The following is a 24,617-nucleotide window of genomic DNA, read 5'->3' as shown; positions in this document are numbered from 1 at the left end:
CATAAAGCACCTCTTCATCCCAAGAATACAGTTATTAGTTGATTTATAAGCCCAGTTCCCTTTAGCATAACTACCCTGTTCTCTAGGTTGACTGATTGTTCTATCACATCCACTATAAAAGAAAGAACTGAAAGAATGGCACCAAAACCATTTTTTTCAGACTAAATACAAGTGCTGATGCTCACTTTGTAGTATTTACAGTATGAATGTCGATACCAATTAAGGCTGTTCAATGCCTAAAACAATAACATGAAAAAACTCCCACCACAGCACCAGGTGGGGCACTACCACCTATTGTGGCATCCATGGAGTTGGGGGTTAAGGGCCTTGCTCAAGGATCCACAAATGTGCTAAGGTCAGGCTTGAACCAGTAACCTTCTGATTACAGGTACAGAGGCTTAGCCTACTGAGTCACATACTGCCCACCAATAATGACTTTATTTTGCTTGTTAATGATACTGCTGAAATGTCATTACATGATTTCATTGTAACAATAGTAATATTACATTGTAATTGTCTGTTATAGTGGAGTATTTTCATTTGGTGGAAATTGTTGTAGCCCCCCCCCCCCCCCCACAAACAAAAAAGCTTGACTAAATTTACTGTGGGGAAATTTAGCAGTAGTCCAATTCAGTGGTGACACATGAATGAACAGGCTTTGATCTGGTGATTCTATTTGCATTAACAGGGACCTATTATGCTTTTCTGGTTTTTCCATTTCCTTTTGTGTGTTGTACAGCTTTATGTGCATATAAACAGTCTGCAAAGTCTTAAGGCCCAAAGTACCTGCCAAATGGAGTAACTCTCAACATAGAAGCCACTCTTCTCTAATCCGTCTGAAACACCTTGATGGAATTGCAGTCCTTACTTCTGTGACATTGTCAGGTTATGTCACAACACAATCTTTATTGGCCGCCTACCTGCTAGGATCTGTCTACAGACTACTAGACAGGTGCAGAACATGTACAGAAAGCTGACCAATTAGAGTGTATTAGGTTCATTGGTGGGGCTTAAAGCTCTAACAGAGCATTTCAGACAGAATTATACAATTATGATGCAGGGATATCAGTACAAACAATCATGCTCAGAAGGGAATTGGGAGAAACACTTGCACTTAACTACACAAAATGTATAGCAAGCAGTCTGGAGAAAGTGGGGCAGAATAACTTTCGGTTATTGGACGTAAATCTGCAGTTAACCGCACATAGCAGACTGGGAAATCTGGCTGTATAGATTAACTCATCCAGAGAAGTGCAGCAGTCAGTCAGTACGTTTACATGCACACTAAGAAAATTGAATTACTGCATTAGTCTGACTAATGTACATGTAACAATTAGTCTGATTGAAATTGTACTAAATCGAATTTCTCAAAGTCGGACCAAGATATCCAGATTAGGCGATTGGGAGTCGATTTACTCCTGCAAGTATACGTTCAATCAGACTGAAACTGGCCTAGCTGATCGACACATGCTCCACAGTCCCCCCGCCCCGCGCTTTGACCTGGAAGTAACAGAAGAAGCATGGAACATTAGAGGTCACATTGTTGGTGAACTCCGGCACCATACAGCACTATCGTCTGCCTTTGGATAACACCATAGCCCACAAGGAATAGTGTGCATCTCACGGGTACTTCAAGAACGTACCAAAAGTACGGTACTTCAAGGTGTTGGTTTTCCACTGGCGTTAAAAGTGGTACCAGCACCGAATGACATCACAATGCAATCCGGGGTATTTTGTACTGAATTTGAAAAATGGCTGTAGTAGGAATGGACAAACGTCGATATTAATACCAACATCACACATTATTCGCATCCAAGTGTTACATCGTTAATCAGCCGTAGTTGAGCAGTAGTTGAGCCATAACTGTAGTTCAACTTAGCTGTGCATGTAAATGTACTGAGTAATTGGAATGAGGTGCAGCTGGTAGTACTCTAGTATTAGCGACTAGGCAAGAGGGCATGCCTGTGGAGAGTGTTCGGGGCTATCCTCACAGTGCCCCCACCTCCACGGGTAATCCAGGAGCCTGCAACCGACACTTTGGAGAGCTACCTTGGGGGGCGTGGTGTCAGGGCAGTCCGAGTGCACTCGGTGGAATTCCGCCATTAGAACTGGGTGGAGGATATCAGCAGCAGGGACTCAGCACTGTTCCTCCAGGCCGTTGCCCTCATAATCGATAAGGTATTACAAATGACTCCTGCAACAACTGGAGGGCAAGGACCACTCCAAGAGTGCATGGACCGCGTATGCCCGGGCACTGTCAATCTCAGACGGAGGGAGAGGCACGGGCTTGTCAGTCGGGGAAGCGGGGGACTGTACTCGACCAGCTTTATCCACTAGACATGAGATTCTGGTTCAATGCAATACAGTCCTGGCAAGTCGAGGTGAAGGCCACCATGTTGATCCGCCGTAGGATCTTAAGTGGTCCAATGAACTGCAGTGACAGACTCTTGGAAGGGAGACGGAGCTGGATATGCAGCTGAGTACAGCTGTCAGTAATTGGAATGACATGCAGCTATTAGTACTTCAGTGACTGTGACTGGGCAAGGGGGGCGTGTCTACAGAGAGCCCTCAGGATCCATCCTCACAGCAGCTCCATATTTGTCTTTAAATTCCCCTTTGCAAATGCTGTACATCAATTACGAACACAGCTCACTACAATTCATCATTTGGCATAACATCTGTAGGGATCTAAGGGAAAGGCATGTCTCCCAGACATCCTGGCAGAAGGACACACAGAGGGAGACCGGACACCAAGCACTGTAGGTAAAAATAGAAACAGGAGTGACAAATAACTTAGAGGAAGATGGAACTGGTGTGCACAAGACACCTGAATTCTGTAATCATGAATGACTGACTAACTCATTGCAGTGTTTTTGCATATGGCCTGCCCATTTAAGGGTCATTTTCTCAGAAATATGAATGTGCTATATGTCGTTATATGAGTTGTTACACTTGTAATTTAAAGAACTGCATTGCTTTACAGAATTAAATGTGACCATTTTAAAGGATTAATGGGCTGCTTTATTTTGCACAGGTGGTGTACATTGAAAATGAATTCGGGTAAATTATCTCTTTTTGTTGTATCTGTAAGTAATAATTGAATACATCATAAATTTATACCCTAGACAGGGAAAACATGTGGTTTTGTCATTGGTCCACTGCCACAGACACTTGCTCATTAAGGCAATAGCTCAAAAAATATTTGACGGATCTTTTTCAGGCTTTGCAGAGGCATTGTATGGGTGACAAAATTTCAAGCTTCCCAGTCACAATTTATGGGTCAATGATTCTCAAACTGAGGCATGAGATGATTTTCTGAATATTCTAAAATAAAATGTATACATGTATTTCTTTACAAGCCCCTCTACTCAGAATATTTTATCAGTAGCAGTCCAGCAGCCAGTTGGTGAAATGTATTTGTTGGGAACTTGCCAAATTTTATCGTAGGGGATGTTCATCATGCCACCTTTGTTCTAGGTAGTGGTGGCCCATGAAACAATGAGAACAGGCCCAAATGTTGTGTACCTGATTACACGGAGACAATTCACACAAAATGCAGCTGTTAATAAAGGTTTTTTGGAGAGGTACAGTAGGGAGAGTCTATACAAAGGTTCTTCAAATTTGGACCTCGATTCCAAATCCAGGCCTTGTTTTCAGTTCTCCCAGGTAGTTAGTTTAATAATTACTGATTCTTATTGGTCAGAGGCTGCACACCTTACTGACAGGTAAAGGAAGGCAAGAAACCAGCAGTGCTCAAACCTCGAGGACCGCGATTTGAATAACCCTGGTCTATACCGTAGGCATGGGCTCTTTTACAGTAATATTTTCAGTATCCTACTGTTTTTGTTCAGTGAAATTTTTTTCAGGCAAGCATTCCCAAGCTCGGCGAGATCTATAGTGGTGAACTAAGCTGCCGGAATAGCAGTGTTTTTGAAAATACTATCTAAATAGCACATACCATGGTAGGACAGGATGATATAAAAAAAGATATTCTCTGAGCAGCACTACAATGTTGGAACACATGTTGTTTCTAAAAGGAACAGAGATCTGCGGGTCTGGATTGTGCTCAGTCTTCCCACCATGAGAACATTATCTCACTGTTCTCCATCTCTTTACTGCTCCATTTGGAGTCAGCAGCATCTGTGCTTCTCACTGCCAGTCACAGTGTCACCATGGGACACGCTTGGCTACATATGCTATCAGGGCATTGCGTCATGGGCTTTCTCTGCATCCTTCCTTTGAAATGCTGTCAGCTCCTGAATGCCAGTCCTTTATCAAGAGCCAGCATTCAGCCATTTATTCAGAGTCCCTCGCTTATAATTAAACCACAGTGGATGTTTAATTTGCCTTCTTTTTGTTAAAAATGGAGATGACTCTTAATATTGACATCAGCCAACCCTTTCCAATCATCCTATAAACCATAAAAATGAAAACACTGATGCAATATGTAATATTCTGAAGTAAAGCTTTATATAAATATTTGAATATTTTATTTTTCCAGGTTTATTCTGTAAATAAGATTGTGAATATTTCTCTGGTGAATTAAGCATGTGCACTACTTTTTGTGTCTATTTGGCTATATAACAACAAAAAAAAAATTCTCAGACATCTCTCATTAATCTGTCATGTAATTTTGTGTCACCACCTCATCACAAAAAGGATGCCACAGTCACAATAGCCGTTCCATGGGGATGTTTATTGGCTATTTTCTCAAATTCAAGGTCCTCATATAGGGTTGGCCCCACCCACCAAAACATACCATCGCTACACATAATAAAGTAAAACACACAGATTAAAGACCTACATTTGTCCAATAAAAATACAGTCACCTCGCAAATAATGATAAGATATTATTATATTGTAATATCATACCATAACATTAATACTGTATATATTGTGTGTTTGTCGCATAACTGCAAACTGGTGAGAATATGCATATATATCAGGTTAACCCTACTGTGTTAGCTCAATGGGACAGTTATGGTAAGAGAGATCAGCAGAAGTATTAGTGAACTATGATGCTGCTGCAGACCATGACGACCCCTGCATCACATTTGCAAAAGCAGCATGGGGTATTTTAAAAGTTAATTAGGGTTTGACATCCAAAATTTAGTGAGTGCAGATTTCCTTTTTTCAGTAATGGATGTTGCTTGTTGAACTGCCAAGACTAACATCTGAGTCTGCACAACATTTTAGCTCCTGCTGCTGTTGTCCCTTTGGTCTACTGTGCTTCTCCATCAGTGTTATGGATTGAAGCACCAGCTGGTTACACAGACCTGTCCATAGCCCTGGCCATCCTCTGTAGTGCCCATAGTCCATTGGTTAAAGCACATTCTACTGAACATGTCCATCTCATTTAGTTATTTGGTCATTTATTCTATCCTTAATTTATACTTTGAATGGTGTAAGAATTAATGAACATGGATATTGCTCTGTTAAAATATGTGAACATCTTTGTTGTCTTCTCTGGCCACATACCCATTCTGTATGTGTGTGTGGGGGGGGGGGGGAGTTGTATATATGTATATATTGTGGGGACCAAATGTTCCCATATTGTTATTTTATATCGTGGGGACATTTTCTCGATCCCCATTCAGGGTGAAAATTTGTGAACAAAAAACTAAAAATGCCAAAAGATTTATACAATGGGTGGGTCAAATGCCATTTGAAGTATGTTGTAAAATCTTTTACGAATGTTGTAAAATCTTTTACAATTTTTGGTCTGCAACTGCAAAAATATTTCACATATCTTTTCATACTTTTAATTTCAAATCAAATCACTTTTATTGTCACATCACTAGAACGAGTGAACTAGTGAGTGAAAGCCTTGGCTCGTGAAATAAAGCAAAACTGTATGTAAAACAACTGTATAACAGTGTAAATAAAGACTATACAGATAAAAAAACTACAACGATATACATCTTTACATATGTACAAATGAAACATTACAATACACATATAATACAGTATACATACAGTATGCCATGGGGCAGACAGACAGACTGTAGGTGTAATACAGTGCAGTTTAGTGAACATAAGAACATAAGAAATTTACAAATGAGAGGAGGTAATTCGGCCCAGCAAGCTCAGAATGTTGTCTAGCTCTGATTTAAAGTAACCCAGGGTTTTTGCTTTCACTACACTAGCAGAAAGACTATTCTATACTCTAACTACACACTGTGTAAAGAAGCAGTTTAAAATATTCTCCCGTTAATTTCCACCTATGGCCACAAGTTCTAGTTGAACTGATATTGAAGTAACTATTTCGCTGAACAGCATCGAGACCTGTTAGAATCTTATATACCTGGATCATGTCCCCCCTTAGTCTCCTTTGCTCGAGGCTGAACAAATTCAGCTCAGCTAACCTCTCCTCATAAGACATTCCTCTAAGACCAGAAATAATTCTTGTAGCCCTACGTTACACCCTTTCTAAGACGGTGATTTGCTGTTGGCCTCTCCTGATTGTGTCTTAAGTTAAGGTGACCAAACCTGCACACAATATTCTAGGTGGGGTCTTACCAAGGAATTGTTTAATCTTAGCATCATGCCCCTTGACTTAAACTCCACACACCTAGAGATGTAACCCAACATCCTATTGGCTTTTTTAATTGCTTCCCTACACTGACGAGAGTAGGACATGGATGCATCAACATACACACCAAGGTCTTTCTCATGATCAGCTACCTTTATTTCAGTGGAACCCATAAAATATCTGTACTTTAATCCCTGCATGGATTACCTTTCATTTATCTACATTAAATTTAATCTGTCAGGTATCTGCCCAGTCACTAATTAAATCAAGATCCTGCTGTAGCCTCTGTGCTGCTAGTTCAGTATCTACTACACCATCCACCTTGGTGTCATCGGCAAATTTAACTAGTTTGCTGTGTATATTAGCGTCAATATTATTAATGTAAATTAGAAACAATAGTGGTCCTAAAATTGAACCCTGCAGTACCCCACTATGAATGCAGGCCCACTGTAACATTGTTACTCTAATAACTACCCGCTGCTTCCTGTCTGTTAACCAATTTTCAATCCAAGCTGCTACAGTTACTAAAATCCCTGCAGCTTTGAGCTTAAGCAGGAGCCATTTGTGGGGGACAACATCAAAGGCCTTCTGGAAATCTAAGCAGATCACATCGTAATCCTTTTTGTGATCAATTTCTCTTATAGCTTCCTTCAAAGAACTCAAGTAGTCTAGTTAAACAGGATCTACCTCTTCTAAATCCATGTTGGATGCTCCTCAGAATGTTATTTGAATCCAGGTAATCTAACATTTTCACTGAGATTATACCGTCCATTACTTTTTCGGTTATGCAAGTTAAACTAATTGGCCTATAGTTTGATGGATTACTTCTATCCCCTTTTTTGAATATTGGTGTTATATTAGCATGATTTCAATCAGGAGGTACAGTAAAATGCCAGCAAATAATATTCTTAATTTCAGAAGTAAACCACTTTGGTTGCCATTGCCTATATTTCTTATGTTTAATTTTGCTGGAATCAGGTATTAAGTCCTCTTGCGCTTGTAATAATGTGCTTTTTAAAAATGTCCATGCCTTTTCAACAGTTTTGTTAACTCCATCCAGTTTACAGTTTCTAGTTTCAGTCTCATACCATTAAAATTTGCCTTCCTAACATTCTATATTTTTGTTTTGGACTTTGCTCTTTGGACATTAAAATTAACCTAAGATTTAACCATGTTATGATCATTACTGTCAAGTGCTTCTAAAACCTCGAATTTTCCAGTCCTATCCTGGTTATTATAGAGGACAAGATTGAGAATGGCTTCTCCCCTGGTATGGGGCTTTAACAAACTGAGTAGAAATGCAATCTTGTACCAATTCCATCATCTCAAGTTCATCTGCGACTTCTATACATTTTTCCTGTAGAACAGCCCTCCTACCCTTGCCTATGTCGTTGGTGCCAACATACACCATGGCCACTGGATCCACACCAGCTGGGGCCAAAAGCCTGTGCACACAATCCAGAAGGCAAGACACCGTACAGGACCCTCTATCACATGTGCACACATAACTGTCTACACCTATAATAATTGAATCCTTCCACTACCACAACCTTCCTCTTCCTGAGGCTCCTTAGTGCCCAAGGGCCTATCTGCCTCCCCAGTCTCTTCTGACTCTAAAGCTGGAAGCATCTGAAAGCGGTTTGACACAGTCAGTTCAGGTGATGCCGCCTCTGTAAAGCGTCTATGACCTATGGTTACCCAGCTTTCTCGACCTCTATGTTCTCAATCTCTCCCCTCCCCGCTTGTGGCATACACACTATCTCCCTAAAAGTCATGGTCAAGTTTTGAGAATGACACAAGTATTGGTTTTCACAAAGTTTGCTGCTTCAGTGCTTGTAGATCTTTTTGTCACATGTTTCTATGGTATGATGAAGTATAATTACAAGCATTTCATTAGTGTCAAAGGCTTTTATTAACAATTACATTAAGTTTATGCAAAGAGTCAATATTTGCAGTGTTGGCCCTTCTTTTTCCAAGACCTTTGCAATTCACCCTGGCATGCTGTCAATCAACTTCTGGGCCAAATCCTGACTGATGGCAGCTTATTCTTGCATAATCAATGCTTTGAGTTCGTCAGAATTTTTTGGTTTGTTGCTAAACTGCTTGCTAAACTGCCGGACATGACAACGGTAAAAAAAAAAAAAATCGGGTTTTTGTTTGTCCACCTGCCTCTTGAGGATTGACCACAAGTTCTCAATGGAATTAAGGTCTCTGGAGTTTCCTGGCCTCGGACCCAAAATGTCAATGTTTTGTTCCCCAAGCCACATAGTTATCACTTTTGCCTTATGACACGGTGCTCCATCATACTGGAGAAGCATTGTTGGTCACCAAACTGTTCCTGGATGGTTGGGAGAAGTTGCTTTCGGAGGTTGTTTTGGTACCATTCTTTATTCGTGGCTGTGCTCTTAGGCAAAATTGTGAGTGAGCTGAGAAGCAACCCCACACATGAATGGTCTCAGGATGCTGTACTGTTGGCATGACATAGGACTGATGGTAGCGCTCACCTTTTCTTCTCCAGATAATCTTTTTTCTGGATGCCCCAAACAATTGAAAAGGGGATTCATTCAAGAAAATGAAAATGACTTTACGCCAGTCCTCAGCAGTTCAATCCCTGTACCTTTTGCAGAATATCAGTCTATCCTTGCAGGTAACCATGGTTAACAGAGGAAGAACAATGATTTCAAGCACCACCCTCCTTTTAAAGCACCCAGTTTACTATTCTAACTCTATCAGCCTGACAGAGTGACATCTCCAGCCTTGTCCTCATCAACACTCTCTCCTGTGTTAACGAAAGAATCACTGAAATTATGTCAGCTGGTCCTTTTGTGGAAGGGCTGAAATGCAGTGGAAATGTATTTTTGGGATTAAGTTCATTTTCAGGACAAAGAGAGACTTTGCAATTAATTGCAATTCATCTGATCACTCTTCATAACATTCTGGAGTATATGCAAATTGACATCAATAAATGTGAGGCAGCAGACTTTGTGAAAATTAATATATGTGTTACTCTCATAACCTTTGGCCATGGCTATATTAACTCTTCTATCTCTTCTTATCTCTTCTAACTCCGTGTTGTGTCGGATGACAGCCAGTTGCTCCTCAAGGTCACGAACCTTGACCATGAGTGAGTCCACTGGACACAAGCATCCAGAAAAGCAAAAGCTCAGGAGCAACTGTCCTTTTCCGGGCGCCAGTTAACATACTGTTAGATAATATTGCTCCATGGGTGTTTGTTACATGAACAGAAACGCTGCTCACGTGACACCCGCAGCTGAAACTCACTATAACACGTCGGCTGTTTATTAACAAAGACAGACAAGCAATCACGCAGAGCAAGTGTTTACAAAAAAAAAAAACAACAGCTAAACTGCTAAACTGTACTAGCACACAAACACACAAATATACTCCCAAACAAGTGCTGTAACATGCACACAACAGTGTACAGCGCCTGTACACCACTCTCTATCAGTGCCGCAATCCCAGCAGCCTCTGCCTGCAGCAGTCTGGGTGCACCGAACTAGAGGCATTCACTAGTGCAGTGGAGGTGGTGACCTGTAATTAATCTGTGCACTGGCGTTGTATGGGTATCAAATTAGAAATGATAAAATTTTGATATTAATTGAAGCCTCACACCTAAATTAAAGCAGCGTGACCTAGTGATAGCAATAGTGAAGAGAATGGCCTCAGACACTTGTTCTTGTCAGCATGATAATTCAAAAATGATTTTTTTTTTGGATCTTTCCCAATCTTTGCATGCACATTATATGGGTGAAGGTCTGGACCTCTTCAGTCTGTTCAGTGATTCAGAGACAGAAAAGGGAATGGTGATTGCAATGAGACACTTGACCCTGTGAATATGATAACTCTTTTTGATTATATTACTCTGTTTGTTTGATAATTGATGAATCGTACAGTATTACCACTTCCCATACACATTATATGAATGAAAATCTGTACCTGATACACCTGAGACAAATCGTCCCCAAACTCGAAGCAGCAGCACTAGATGGCAATAGACGATGGAACAAGGGCTAGAGAAGCCATCTTTTGCACACTGCCTGGACACTTTAGAGTTCCTGTCTTGCCCTGGAACCATCACAGCCGGTAACCAACCATCACATCAAACCAAGTGTGGTTGCAATCTCCTGGTCCCTCAGGGTTATCCATGAGTATCCTGGTCTAGGCAGAGAACCTGCATGTCAGTGCCTGGGTTTCCTGTGCTAGCATCCTCCACTAGTGTGGTGGGCAGAGAGACACGGGGGACAAGGGCTCAGGTGAATACACCTTGAAGGGTGAAATTTATTAATGAAAAATTAATGAACAATATACAAAAGCGTCAGTCTGGAGTCGGCTGTCCCCCCAAGGCAGTTCTTCAGTGTTCACATATGCAGAGAGCCCATGCATAGCTGGCTTTCCCTTTCTTCCACTTACTGGCTCCCTAGTGCATGCCTAAGGCTGCACTATGGAAGACAGTCCTGCCCCCTGCTTGGGGCAGTAAGCAGCCATCAGCCACCTCCTGGTGGCCCTTGTTTTCCTTGATCATGTGGGAACCGCATTTACTTGCAGGCCTGTATCTTGCTGATCACTCCCCGCAGGTGCATGGCGGCCTCCCTGTAAATCATTACATCACACATTCTGTGACAAAATGGTGTGTTATAGGATATATGCATCTACGAGGGAGATCCAAGACCAAACAGGAGCAAACAGCTAATTGATCAGTATTAAAAAGATAACACTGATTCATTAAATCACACCCAGCTCCACAGTCCATCTTCTCCTCATAGGGGAGTCTGCATATGTATAATGCTATTCTAGATTTCAATAGAGGAGATTTCTGTATTCCAGACATAACATTCCGTAAAACAGGAGTTCTGCTGCTTTTTATGCTTGTTGTGTTAATTAAGTACAACACAATAAGCCGGATTTATTGAGCGAATTAATCATGGAAGACAGAGTAGCATAAGAATAGAAGTCCTTTTTGTAATCTACGTGAGGGGTTCCCAACTCTTCCATGTCCACGAACCTCTATACTGTACATCATGCAACAATTTCAAAGACTATTAAAACCAGCAGCAGGGGTTTGGGAGATTGTGGCGGCAGTACAGGATGGTCGGTGACTGTACCCTCAGAATTCCAAAGTCCAGTAGACCAAGGGTTGGGAACCCCCATTCTAAATACTGTATATAAATAGCAATTGCTAGTGAGCTACTGTTATGAGGCAAATCTAAGGGCTCCTATATTTACTCAGTTCTAGTATGCACACTTGCAGCTGTGTGTCATACCTTTTGCCACTTTTTAGGAAGCATTTATGCAGCAAGCTATAAGTAACAAATGAATGGGCCGGCCTTTCTCAATCATTCGCAGAAAGAACTTTTTCTGACCTTAGCGCTCCCTTCCACTGAGCCTACATGTACATGTATACTGTTACCAATACACAGTTTTGAGGCGCCAAGCTGCCTACAAAGGGGAGTGATAGCATCTCGTCACATAACCTGACCACCTGGCCTAATCCCGGGAGAGATGGTTTTGGAGGAGTTTGACCAGAGAGTTAAGGAAAAGCGGCCAGTGAGTGCTGAAGCATATGAGGGAACTCCTTTAGGACGTCTGGAAAAGCATCCCAGGAGGCCATCTCATGAAAACTGGCTAACAGGAGAGAGTAGAGTCAGCCAGTCCCTGGAGCAATTGGGGTTAGGGGCCTTGCTCAAGGGCCCAATGGGGGCACAATCCACAGGGCTGCCCCCCCCCCCAACAAATACATTTTTTTTTTGTTTTCGTTTCTTTTCTTTGCTTAGTGCTCAGTTCCACATATGTCATTTTATACCTTGATGTTTTTATAATGATTATAAAATGTAGACAATAGTACAAATAAACCTTTCTATGGGTGGGTGTGCCCAAACTTTTGACTGGAAAATACATGCGGCTAGCATCTAACCAGGTGCAAATAAAAACAGTGTCCATGCGAGGTTATACTTTGTGTGTGGAGGAGGGTGGGGTGGAGAATCAATGCTGTAAGGTGCTATTGAGAATATTGATAGTTGTGGGGAAAAAGCTGTTCTGCAGCTTAACCCCTGAATTCCACAACAGAATTGGATGAAACTTTGTGTGGCTATTTGTCTGATATAGAAGAACGTTCTCTGGAATGGGAGATATATGTTGCCTTATTGCAAAGATTTGAGCAAATAAATTTCCTCCCATAAAACCCATCGCACACACAGGCAAACTATGCATGGATGATGTAGTAACACTTGATCAAATTGTGTAAATGACTCATAATCAGTTTGGCTCTCCTCTCTTATTTTGACCCTTTTCACCTTACAGCAGCACACCCATTACATTGTAAGGAGAAACATTTGCATTCTTAACTAAACCATTTACATTCTTATTCTAACCAGAAAAATTAGTATTTTTTCACAATGCAAACCTTCCTCGTTTTAACAAGATAATTCCATATCTCGTTATAACGAGAAGCTGTGCAAATGTGATTTTGTCGTGGCGGCAGCATTATGCTGGCGTAGTGATTAATCCAGCACTTTGAGAATTGTCCCTTCTAGAAATGCCCAACTGGTTCACATTAGCAAGATTAATAGGCTGTTTTTTAACAATCTGACTGGAGAGGAGCTGGGAAATGCAGGAGTAAATAAGCCCTGAATGGGACATATTAGTCAACAGTGGGATGTACAGTAGAGACTTCTGTGCAGTTTCTCTTTTGAATTAGTTTGCAAATTTGTTTGTTACTTCTCAGTCACTGTTTCCTGTTATGCTATCCAATGCATTTGAGTCTCCACTACATTGCAAAGTCCATGTCCTGTTTCCTCACATCAGAACACATCCACAAGTTAAATATATGAACACATATTCATTTGTCGCAGAATGGGACAAATGATGCCAAAATTAATCAGGGATCATAAACTTAAAAAAAGATCACAGACATACCTTGGTAATAATGACTGTTTAAGTAGGCCTGTTACAGTATTTTCACTTGTCCCTGTGACGTAACTATATCTATTGTGCTGTGTGGTTGTCGAGGGGAACATATGCAGCTTCCTGTACAGTAGCTTCCACAGAAGTCCGAAATGTTCATTCTTGAACATTAAAAGATGGAAATTACATTAAATACTTTAAGTTAGCTATTGCTCAGGGAGGGATCAAGAATGTACCAATAAGGGTGAAATTTGAAGTTAATTTTGGTCTTTTTTTTATTTTGACAGTGTATTTGTAATGTTTACATTTTTAGCTAACATGGTGGAATGTGGTAGTGTGAGACAAAATAATACAGAAAACACCACAAAATTACTCATTACTAATACTTACTGATTCATCATACTCATTTGCACTTTGAATGGCGTACGTAGTTATACATGAGCATGGATGGCATTCTAAGATATGCCAATACCTTTGTCATCTTCCTGTCCCCATACATTGACCATGTATGGTTGAACGGGGGCATCTTTGCGTACGTCATTTCGTCTTTTGAGCGTACGTACACTTTTAGTATGAGTTCTACGAAAAGTTTTATAATTGAGACCAGAAATGGAAGATATGGCTGATGCTGTAGTTGAAAATAATGAGACACTAGGGTTGTCAAAAATCGATTCTCAGATAGTAATCGATATAAAAAATAAGTATCTGAGTAGATACCCATTATTGTTAACTTGGCCATCACACACCTTAACATTCACCATTTATCTATAAGCAGTTAGCCAGCAAATACATTAGCCGTATGTTATCATTAAGGTAGCGGATAGGTGCAATGGCTAATAATAAAATAATAGTTAATGTGGGAACAATGCAAAAGCGTAAAACATAAATATGTCCTGTAAAATGTGGTAAACGCCCAGTCATACTTGAAAAAAAATACCACTGATATAACTTTGAAAAATACCGTGATATAAATTTTTTCTCATACTGCCCAGCTCTATGTCCTACACAGTGGTCCTTCAGGACAGGAAACTGCCTTCTCGACTTTTTGTGCTTTTTGTTCTCAACCTGTGACAATGTCTGGACTAACACGAGATATTGTGACATGAAGAATTTACCAAGAAGTCTCAGCAAACATGAAAGATCGGATTCAGAATTAAAAGCTTTTAAATATGTGTTCTTGAAATCCTTTTTTTTTTGTACATCACTCTATACTTTAATTTGCAATGAATGAGTATGAATTGTGCAATTGCAAATTTAGAACATGTGGAGGATGCAGAGAAGATGCGCTCTCTCCGCTCTCTCTCGCCGCTATAAACATAATGTTAGCCAAATATGTACCTTACCTACGTGTGTGTAAAGAATGCTGATAAGATATGAAACATAACCAGCAGTCATTGTGCATGCTGCCAATTGAATAGTGAATAAGCTACTCTTTTGGGTTCATATCTCCCTCACCAGCCATGAACCTCACCACGCGTTACTGGGTTAGGGCTGGGTAGGAGTTAAGGTTCTCCATGTTGGAATTAGGGTTTTTCCTGTAGAAATGAATGGACGGTTCCCACCATATGTGTGAAATCATACTATGTATTTACCATTACTAAAACAATGGACTGAATAATCACTTGCCTTTAAGCCACCTTAAACAAGTTTCTGCCATTCTACCTACAAACATACTGTATGTGACTGTTTTTTCATAATTCTATGCTTATGGTTATCTGTTGCTGTTGATGAATATGGCATTGCTCTTCAAAATTCTCATAATTGAGGCCCCCATGCCTTGATTGTCACACTGTAAAGTTTTCTCATTCACACATCAAGTAAAGATTTTAAAGATTTCTTATTCACACGTCAATTGTTACACCATTTTTTAAAATACAAACTTGATTAGGTGTATTGATTCTGGTAAAGCATTTTTCCATTTATAGTTTGGTCTTAAATTTGGCTTGGAGTGGTGTTAATAAAGTTTTTAAAAGTCATAAATTTCACATCGGGATTTCTGCTATATGACAACTGTTAAATGTTAGAATGTTAAGGGATACTTACGTGCTGCTTATAAATGTTCTGTGAATGCATTATGAAGGTGCACTGAATGTTCTACTAATGCATTATACTGTAAAGGCATTATATAATGTAAAGCATTACCATTATTTTAAACCCTGGTCAGGAGTCCTACAAATAGAAAATAGCATTTTCTCATTTAGATAAATGCGAGAGAACTGCTCTCATGAGAATTAAAATAATCTACTTTAACTCATCATGTTAACACACACCAGGGCAGAAGGGCATGGATGTCCATTGAGGTCCTCAATGACATCAATAGAAGTGTCTCCAAAAAGGTTTTGTGGTCCTGTGGTGAATTTATCTCTGGAGATTTGCAGATTAAGGATCTTGGTGACAAGTCAGTAGCAGTATTTCATAGTATGGATGCAGACCTCAGATTGATGCAGCATGACCACAACCACACGGTCTGCTCTAATAGGCCTTGTGGTTATTTGTTTCCATATTCCACAGTTGATGGTATATACTTTTTCACTTGTGTTCAGTCTCAAGTAGCTGCTTGCTTTAATTAGTTTCAGATGACTTGGGGGAAAAAAAAACAATTTAAACAGTTTGTTCAGTGGCAGCTGAGCTTATATTTTCTTAGACCGAGTTTATCATTTGAATAGGGCTCCCCTTAATCATATGCCAACATTTTTACTTATTTTTAGAAAGTTTTTTTCCAGTTCTTTTTATCTGCTTCACAGCTCTTTTGTTTATACCCTCTATCTCCCAGGAAATAAATAAAATGTCAGACAGAAACAACCTAGAGAAATTAATTGTCATAGTTTGAAATGACAGTCTACCGCTCTGTCAGAAATCTTTATCTGGCACTGTATGCTCAGTGTCAGAAATGCACAGAGAGATGGGATTAATATCACAACAGAATTTGACATTGAAGAGACAGCTGCCAGAAAGTTGTTTTTATTGTGGTCAGTCCCCTCTCAGTAATATATTTATGGATATACACTGTACATTCAGTACACTGTCACCTTTGGAGGGGTCCCTTTCCCGTTCTTATTTATTAACATTAAAAAGAAACAGCACACGCAAGACAATGTATAAGAAGCTTCTGATTTCTTTGTTGCATGCAGACATTCTGCAGTCAGGTAAAATATGTGCACAGAAATAAATGGCATATGGTAAAGTTGAAGAGCACCCGTTAATTTTAAACTTGGGGATGCACTCTAAGAAGAGTCCTCCCATCACTACAAAATGAAAGGAAAAATGCATCTAGTCTTTTCTAGATTGCTTTTTATGGATGCTGTAACCTTTTATTCTCAATGTCCAGCCACTTCTCTTAATGCATGTGGAATTGGGTGTGATATGAAATATATTATATGGCTCACTTTCAAGCTACATTAACAGCGGAAAATGTATGAAAGGTCATTAATTATCTTCAGTTAAATCATATTTCATCATGTTTGTACGGCCTTGATTTGTACTGCACATGCACGCATGCTTGTGTTCTGTTCCCCTGATGCTCCTCTGAGGAACAAACACGGCTTCTGACTCAGGGGAGTATTCTTCATGAAAGGAGGCAGTGTGGTCTGCGGAGGTTTGCTCCATATGTTACACGGTCCAGGAGCTTGTCAAACAGCATCCTGCCATCACTGGTCCTTCAGTAGTCCTTCAGACGTTCAATAGCCCAGTAAATTAGGGCTGAGTCATCCAGGTAGAGCAGGATTAACAAGCTGTCAAAATCATGCAGCCTATTTATTTGCGCACAATTTGGACATATTTGGCTTTAAAAAAGACAAGTGAATTACAGCCACTGTATTCATTATGGTACTTTTGTGTTATTGGCAGTAATAGCAGGCTACTTTGATGGCTTGAAAATTTCTCTTGGTGCAATAGCTCAGACTTGTGGTGAAAATTAAAGTGCTTTATAATTGAGCAACAGTTTCACTGTTAGTGTTGTATTTCTTAACATTTTCTTTTGGATTTTTCACAAATTTTGTTCTTGTTTTATATGATTTATTGGTTTTGAAGTCTCCTTGAATATCCGTGTCATTATTCTACATATCCTGTGCATCACCATGGCAGCTGTGTCCCCATTTGATCACACTCCAAACCTTTTTGTACAGGAAGTTCACTAGTGACATGCAGCAGAATTGATTTTTTTAATCATACTTAAAGTATTTTTAATTTATTGTATAAATGTGTTCTGGAAATGTGTGAGTGACAGATAATACGGTTGGGACATGAGTCATCAGTATTTGTAAAGTAAGAAGAAGAGTTAGATGCATACTCCCCTCTCAGCATCTTTGCAATAATTTTCTAAGTATTAAAGTACGGAGAGAAATGTAGCAATAATGTTTGATTTATAGAAAAAAATGTGTACAATGTGTGTAACTGTATAACTTTGGAACAAAATAATTCTTGCTGTTTTATTTTTGCATTTTGAAATACTACACCTGAAATATTTTAAAGAGAAAATTCCGCACCGTTGTGATACTCAACAGTATCACCAGTACTGCTTTCTGTTGTTTAAGAGGCCCCTATATCTTACAGTAACTCAGTGCAAATGGTAAAACGGGACTGATTGTTGCATCTGCTTCTTTCCCCAGATATTGATGAGTGCTCCACACAGATGCACTACTGCCATGCCAACACTGTGTGTGTGAACCTCCCTGGCACCTATCGCTGTGACTGCCTGCCTGGCTTCATTAAGGTCGACGACTACTCCTGCACAGGTAGGAGAGCGAGCGCGTATGACAGAATGTGAATAATATGATTTCTTATGTTATAACAGTCAATACCTGTACAGTATATAGCAATACCTCTGTTCTTGTGTGCAAATTGCAGAGCAGTGCTATGCAATGTGCAGTAAAATTAACCATTTACCTATACTACAAATGTTACATTTTGTTTGTTTGTATTGGTATAAGATTATCATATTAAATTAATCAGGGAAGAGACTAATCTGGGAAGAGAATAGCAAAATTAATTCTGACTGCTAATGATTCTCTTTGGGAATGATATAAAACTGTAAAGCTTGGATGCATTCCAGAGAAAATTAAATAGTTAAAAATATAATTACTTGTGAAACTATGAAAGTTGTTTAGTGTAGAAGAGGGATTTGCAACTTTTTTAACTCTTGTGTGAGCACACAAGTAGCTATGAATCAAAGACTAGGGGGGCTTTAATATTTAATCATGCTATAATAATCTGATAATAATGCTGGTATTTTGGCAATTTAAGAAATGTTCCTATGAATCTTCTGCAACTGGATATTTTATTGATGAAGTTTCAGGAAGATTTGACACCCTTGATTTTAGATATGCAAGATTAGTTTTATCTATGCTAATGTCCCCACAAATCCTACAATCCAGCCAACAGAGAAAGAGGATGCCAGTTGTCTTGCATGGATTAGACCTAACAAAGCACTGGTACCTAATGGATTAATAACAATAATACTTCATTGATCCCAGTGGGGAAAATCTCTTTTCAGCTACTACATCTTGCTCTCTAAGACATACATAGGTGAGAGCAAGCTTGGCAGCAAAGGGCAGCCATCTGCAGTGGTGCCTGTGCAGCCAGAGGCTAAGGACTTTGCTCAAGGGCCCACAGACATTGGACTATTCTGTCACAGCTGGGTTCAAACTAGCTACCTTTTGATCATGGAAGAGAGGATTAGCCGTCTGAGCCACATGCTTACGTAGCCATGTCTTAAAGCTGTGCTCTGACTCTCTGAAGGGGACTTTAACCAGATTATTTCACTTTTATTGAACACTCATATGGTCCTTAATGGAGGGAAAGTGTCAATTATTAGACCTTCGCCAAAGCAAGCAGGGTCTATAGAATGTAATGATTTTCATCCAATGGCCTTATCTTCTATACTGGTCAAATGCATGTAGTGGGTCAGACATTTCACATCACTCCTCTTTATGTATCTAAAAACCGTTACTTAAACCCAAAAGTATTGGTCCAACTTGGATGTAATTTGGTACACGTGCAGACCAGCGATGGGTATGTAAATGATTCAGTTTGCAAGGTGCTGGCACGTCTAGTCACCAGGCACAGAGGATGCCTCGTAGACGCATTAGACAGCATTACCAGCACCTAACGGAGTTTGAAAGGGGTTGCATTATGGGATTTCATGAGGCCGGGTGGTCGTATTGTGGAATTGCCCGGCATATAGATGTCACAGTCGCCTGATGGGCGACACAACCAATGGGCATGTGAGGGCACCCACATATGTCATGAAGATTCCGGTCGCCTCAGACAGATAATACCAAGGGAGGATCGTCGTACTGTGCACCAAGCATTACAGAACCCCGTGACATCTGCACCTGCCATGCAGATACAGGTATTGGACTCTCTACAACATCCTGTGTCATCTCGCACCATGTCTCGACGACTGGCATCAGCCGGACTATGGGTTCACCATCCCATGCATAGGCTGCCGTTAAAACCAGCGCAGACATGGCTGTGTTTGGAGTGGTGCTGTAACTGGGAGGTATGGGCTGATGACGAGTGACATAGTACCATGTTCAGCAATGAACCTCGGTTCTGCAATACCATGGATGACCGTCGTGTGCATGTATGGTGGCCCCAAGGGGAGAGGACCAATCCTGCCAATGTTGTGGAGAGACACACCAGCGTTACTCCCGGCATCATGGTGTGGGAGCCATAGGGTATGACATCATGGTGTGGGGAGCCGTAGGGTATGACATCATGGTGTGGGAGCCATAGGGTATGACATCATGGTGTGGGGAGCCATAGGGTATGACATCATGGTGTGGGGAGCCATAGGGTACGACTTCAGGTCATCTCTGGTAGTGATTCGGGGGACCCTGACAGCACAGCGCTACATCAGTGACATCCTGCGTCCGCACGTCTTATCCCTCTTGAGACAGCACCCTGGTACAGTCTTTCAAGAAGACAATGGCCGTCCACACATGGCACATGTGTCTATGGACAACTGAGGTCCTCCAATGGCCAGCCAGGTCCTCCGATCTTTCCCCAATTTAACATGTGTGGGATGAACTTGGATGTCAACTCAGCCCCAGTGCCAATCTGCAGGATCTCGAGGACCACTTACAAAAGCTGTGGGCCGACTTTCCGCAGGAGAGGATACAACGGCTGGACGACTCCCTTCATACCATAACACTGCATGTATCCAGGCCCTGGGGGGGAGGGGGTGCCACACCCTACTGACATGATACCAGCAGTGTGCCCATACTGCCAACTCTGTTTTCCGTTTGATCTGATATTATAATAATTATGATACAGTCACATGACCTTCCACCACGTGTAGATTGCTTTCATTTCCACCACTCCGTCTGGGTGCTTAACTTTTTTTTGTCACTGAGTGTATATGTGAACTGTTGATAACTAGATTGATCTTTTAGCATTTTTCACTACCTTTTTGATACTTTTTGCAAGTGTAAGACTACAAAGTAATTGTTTTATTTATCTTATTATGTTTCTCAAAATACATGTCGTAAAACAGCTTAAAATAATATGGATTGTATTTGCTAAAAATATTTTACATAAAATATTAGCTTTTGCACTAAAAACACATCTATATTTCAAGTGATGCAATTTACATACGTGTTCTTATTTCATTTGAAAACGGAAGATGCGAAGTTGTGATGCAAAATTAAAAAATAAAAGCAGAGCGGGGCTGAGTTTCCCTAAAGCATATTTCCTCTTTTTGTTAGTGACTTACACATTTGGAACCATGCAACTGAACGGTTCCAGCTATCTAAGTTGCTAACAGAAGCTTTTGGTAAATGGGCCTCAGTTCTGCAATAAAATTTGAATATATTTTGCAAATTATTATATGATGCAAAGTAGTTGGGAGCGAGTGTTTGTGTTGCTTGGCAACAGTCAACAGATGGCCGGTGGGAACTTATAAAAGCTACTTGATGAACTGTTGTATAAAAGTCCTGCGGCCTTGTGGCTACAACCGCAGCACAGTTGTGATATATTGTAGTACAACTGCACTCCTTCTCATATGTTATTCCTTAAATATACACCAAGCAACTCCTATATTACAACTGTCTATGAACATCTAAGAAATACAAACCAGCAATCGCAGTTTCCTACATGTTTAACATCTACAGATTCATCTTAACGTTTGCATGTTATGCTTCAGTTAATTTATTTATGAAAAATCTTGGTAGTGATCTACAATGAGAGAGAAAATTACACAAATCTTTTTACATAATATTAGTGTCCTTATTTGGACTGGTAAATTAAAAAAATTCTGTCCAGCGTTCAGATGCAAAGTACTCTGATTTCAAATAGTATTTCTACAGTTTATTTATATACAGGCTCACGCCTGAATAAAGGCGCCGGTCTGACAAATGCTTGTTCAAGAATTTTAAGTTCAAAAATAATTTCATGTGGATTTAAAAAGCATGTAATTAAATACTTAATTCATTTTTCTATTATAGAAATAGTTTTCTATAAACTTATACATTTAAAATAGTATATGTAGTACTTTTTTTTGCACTGAGGCATCATCCATTTTTATTGCTTTCTTAACAAAGACTGTGTGTAGTCCCTGTCTCAGTACATCTTCAAGATACAAAGCCTGCAGACTGTGATGCGTCAGTCTTTCAAGAGGCTCTTGTCTCCCGAGCAGCTTAATCAGTAGCGTGTAAACAACCTGTTTAGCAGCTTGTGATGAACTTGGCCAAGGCTTTGCTCACCCATTGTTTTTCATCAGCACTATACCGCAGCATTCCGTCATATCACAGAATTCCGAAGCGGAACACGACAAGCGCATGCTTGACAACACACCCATTTGGTGCCGTTACAGGTGAAATAAATGAATATCATTACCTGGGAGTCATTTGGAATCTGAAACTGAAATATTCTGCTTCTAAAATTCCACTTCTACTTCAGTTCTTTAGCAGCAGAATTGCATTGAGTACCTAATACTACTTTTTTCATATTTCACTCTTATGCTCATTTATACATCTACTATTGCCACTGTCTCTGTTTCTCCTGTTTTTATTTTATTGTTGATTGGTGACACATAACTATCACAATTCCCCACTCTCAATCTGCGTTTTAGCAGCACTCAAAATATATTTCACTAGCTGGCAGAACCTTTAATATAAACAAAAAAAGTGACCAAATACAATTGCTTCTGGTTCTCTCAAAGATTGTACATCACCTTCTTTTCAGAAACAATTTGATTATAACGTTCAGTATAACTATGGAGTATTATGACTTTTTAAACGTTATTCCATTGTGAGGGTTGGGTGTCTAAATTTAGCCTGAATGGTGGATAGCCTGGGGGTTTTGATTGGCTGGAATTGTCCTCTTGGGTTTAATTGACCTTCCTGTAGTGGGTTTCATACTTGAAAGAGAACTTGGTAATTATCAGCAGCTGTTTAGATCTTAGTTATTAACTCTATGGAGGGCACCAGGGGCCCCTTGCATGGGGGGGCATTTCTTCCCTCTTTGGAATAATTACCTTATAACTTCAGATATAAAAGTCACAGACACATGCCTGATACCTAAAATCAAAGTTGACCCCTTTACAATTGATTGTAGGAAGTTCAATAACGAAATGAATAACCTGTGTATAATTTATGGACATGCGAATATAACAAAAACAGCTGGAAAAATACAAAAACCTGTCTTTGTGTCTTGGATTTTTGTAAATATTTCAAAAACTACATGATGGAATAGGTCCAATTTTAAAAATCTGGTTCCCAAACTTGTTTTCTACATGTGTGCCCAATTTCATATCATTTGATGCAGCCCAACAGGTTTTACGGAGGAAAGAGCAAATGGTGCAACTGGGAGCCTTTCCTATCCAAAACCTAACCTAAACTAATCTGAAACTTATCCAAAATGGCAATAGTGTAACTAGCAGTGTTTTGGGATAGCGTCTTTCTTTCTAAATGCATTACCACTTATGGGTCATAAGAAACATTTTGTTTCTAACCCTAACCCTGCATAACTGTGCCCAAACAAAGCCCGACAAGTGCCCTGCATAACTGTGCCCAAACAAAGCCCGACAAGTGCCCCGCATAACTTTGCCCAAACAAAGCCGACAAGTGCCCCGCATAACTTTGCCCAAACAAAGCCGACAAGTACCGTACATAATGTTGCCCAAACAAAGCCGACAAGTACTGTACATAACTTTGCTCAAACAAGGCCGACAAGTGCCCCGCATAACTTTGCCCAAACAAAGCCCCGCGTAACTTTGCCCAAGTGAAAGCCAAAAGCGCTGCATTACTTTGCACACTTCAAAGCTTGACAAAGGCGATGCGGAACTTTTCCCAATGTACCACAATACAAGTGTTACCAAAGCAAATGTTAATTGTAATTTACTGAATCACGGAATTATAAAAATCTATAGAATAAAAGAATAAACTGTAAATAAATGTACTTATGTCGAGCGTTGCATCCTCTCCGCGCAAAAAAGCGTCCTCCTCCATCGAATAAATGGATAAAAGCGACACTTTCTTCCCCCGAACCACTCTTCAAAATCATCTTCTGTGCTTTCTCAACAGTGAAAGTCATCCGAGCCATTTTTCTTCAGTCAAAAAAGTTGTTGTCCGAAAATAACTGGGTAAACTCACGGAGACTACGTGCGCAATGCGTAATCGAGACACTCCCACAAATACTGCACCTGCAGATAATAAGTTGCGCATTCATGTCCCCAGCGCGAAAAACAATGCCCAATCAGCACATCCCATACCATTTTGCAAACCTTAGACACACCTCTATTGGATGAAGCAAATGACACTGTAATTTGATGTTCATGTAAAAAGTTTATTATGGTGAAACATAACCATGGGCAAAGGTTCAGTGCGTAAAAAATAATGTGCTAGCAGGGAAGCAGAGCATATATCTGAAAAAATACTTGACAATGAAGGATTACAGTGATTGATTTATGTACATAAGAGATCAAGCTTTCAAACGAGGGTAACTTTGTCATTTTATTCATTGGTTTTCTTCTAAAACTCCGAAGATAAAAAACATTGCACGAATGTACAGAATGCCGACTGACATTTTTCCGCGATGAGTGAGCAAGCTATTTGAGAGCATTACAGTCATATTTATGGAAAAATGCGTGTTTTGTCTTAATACTGTGACGGTTTATGAAGTATTGGCCGTGAAAGAAATAGTTTGAAGTGCTTAGTTTTCATTT

General features: G+C 40.0%; 1 protein-coding gene across 3 annotated transcripts in view; it reads left to right on the top strand.

Annotated features, from left to right (window-relative positions):
• LOC111841508 (protein kinase C-binding protein NELL1) overlaps positions 1-24,617 on the top strand; it is a 214,173-nt gene that overhangs the window by 103,881 nt on the left and 85,675 nt on the right. For all 3 annotated transcript variants that reach the window (XM_023807322.2, XM_023807314.2, XM_023807305.2), the window contains one exon: positions 18,061-18,186. In XM_023807322.2, coding sequence (XP_023663090.2) covers positions 18,061-18,186 — 126 coding nt within the window. The remainder of the gene's footprint in view (positions 1-18,060; positions 18,187-24,617) is intronic.

The sequence above is a fragment of the Paramormyrops kingsleyae genome, chromosome 11, assembly GCF_048594095.1.
Source record: "Paramormyrops kingsleyae isolate MSU_618 chromosome 11, PKINGS_0.4, whole genome shotgun sequence".
In the NCBI taxonomy this organism is placed as follows: Eukaryota; Metazoa; Chordata; class Actinopteri; order Osteoglossiformes; family Mormyridae; genus Paramormyrops; species Paramormyrops kingsleyae.
Note: the sequence above shows the minus strand (reverse complement) of the source record. Positions and strands in the feature narration are given on the sequence as shown.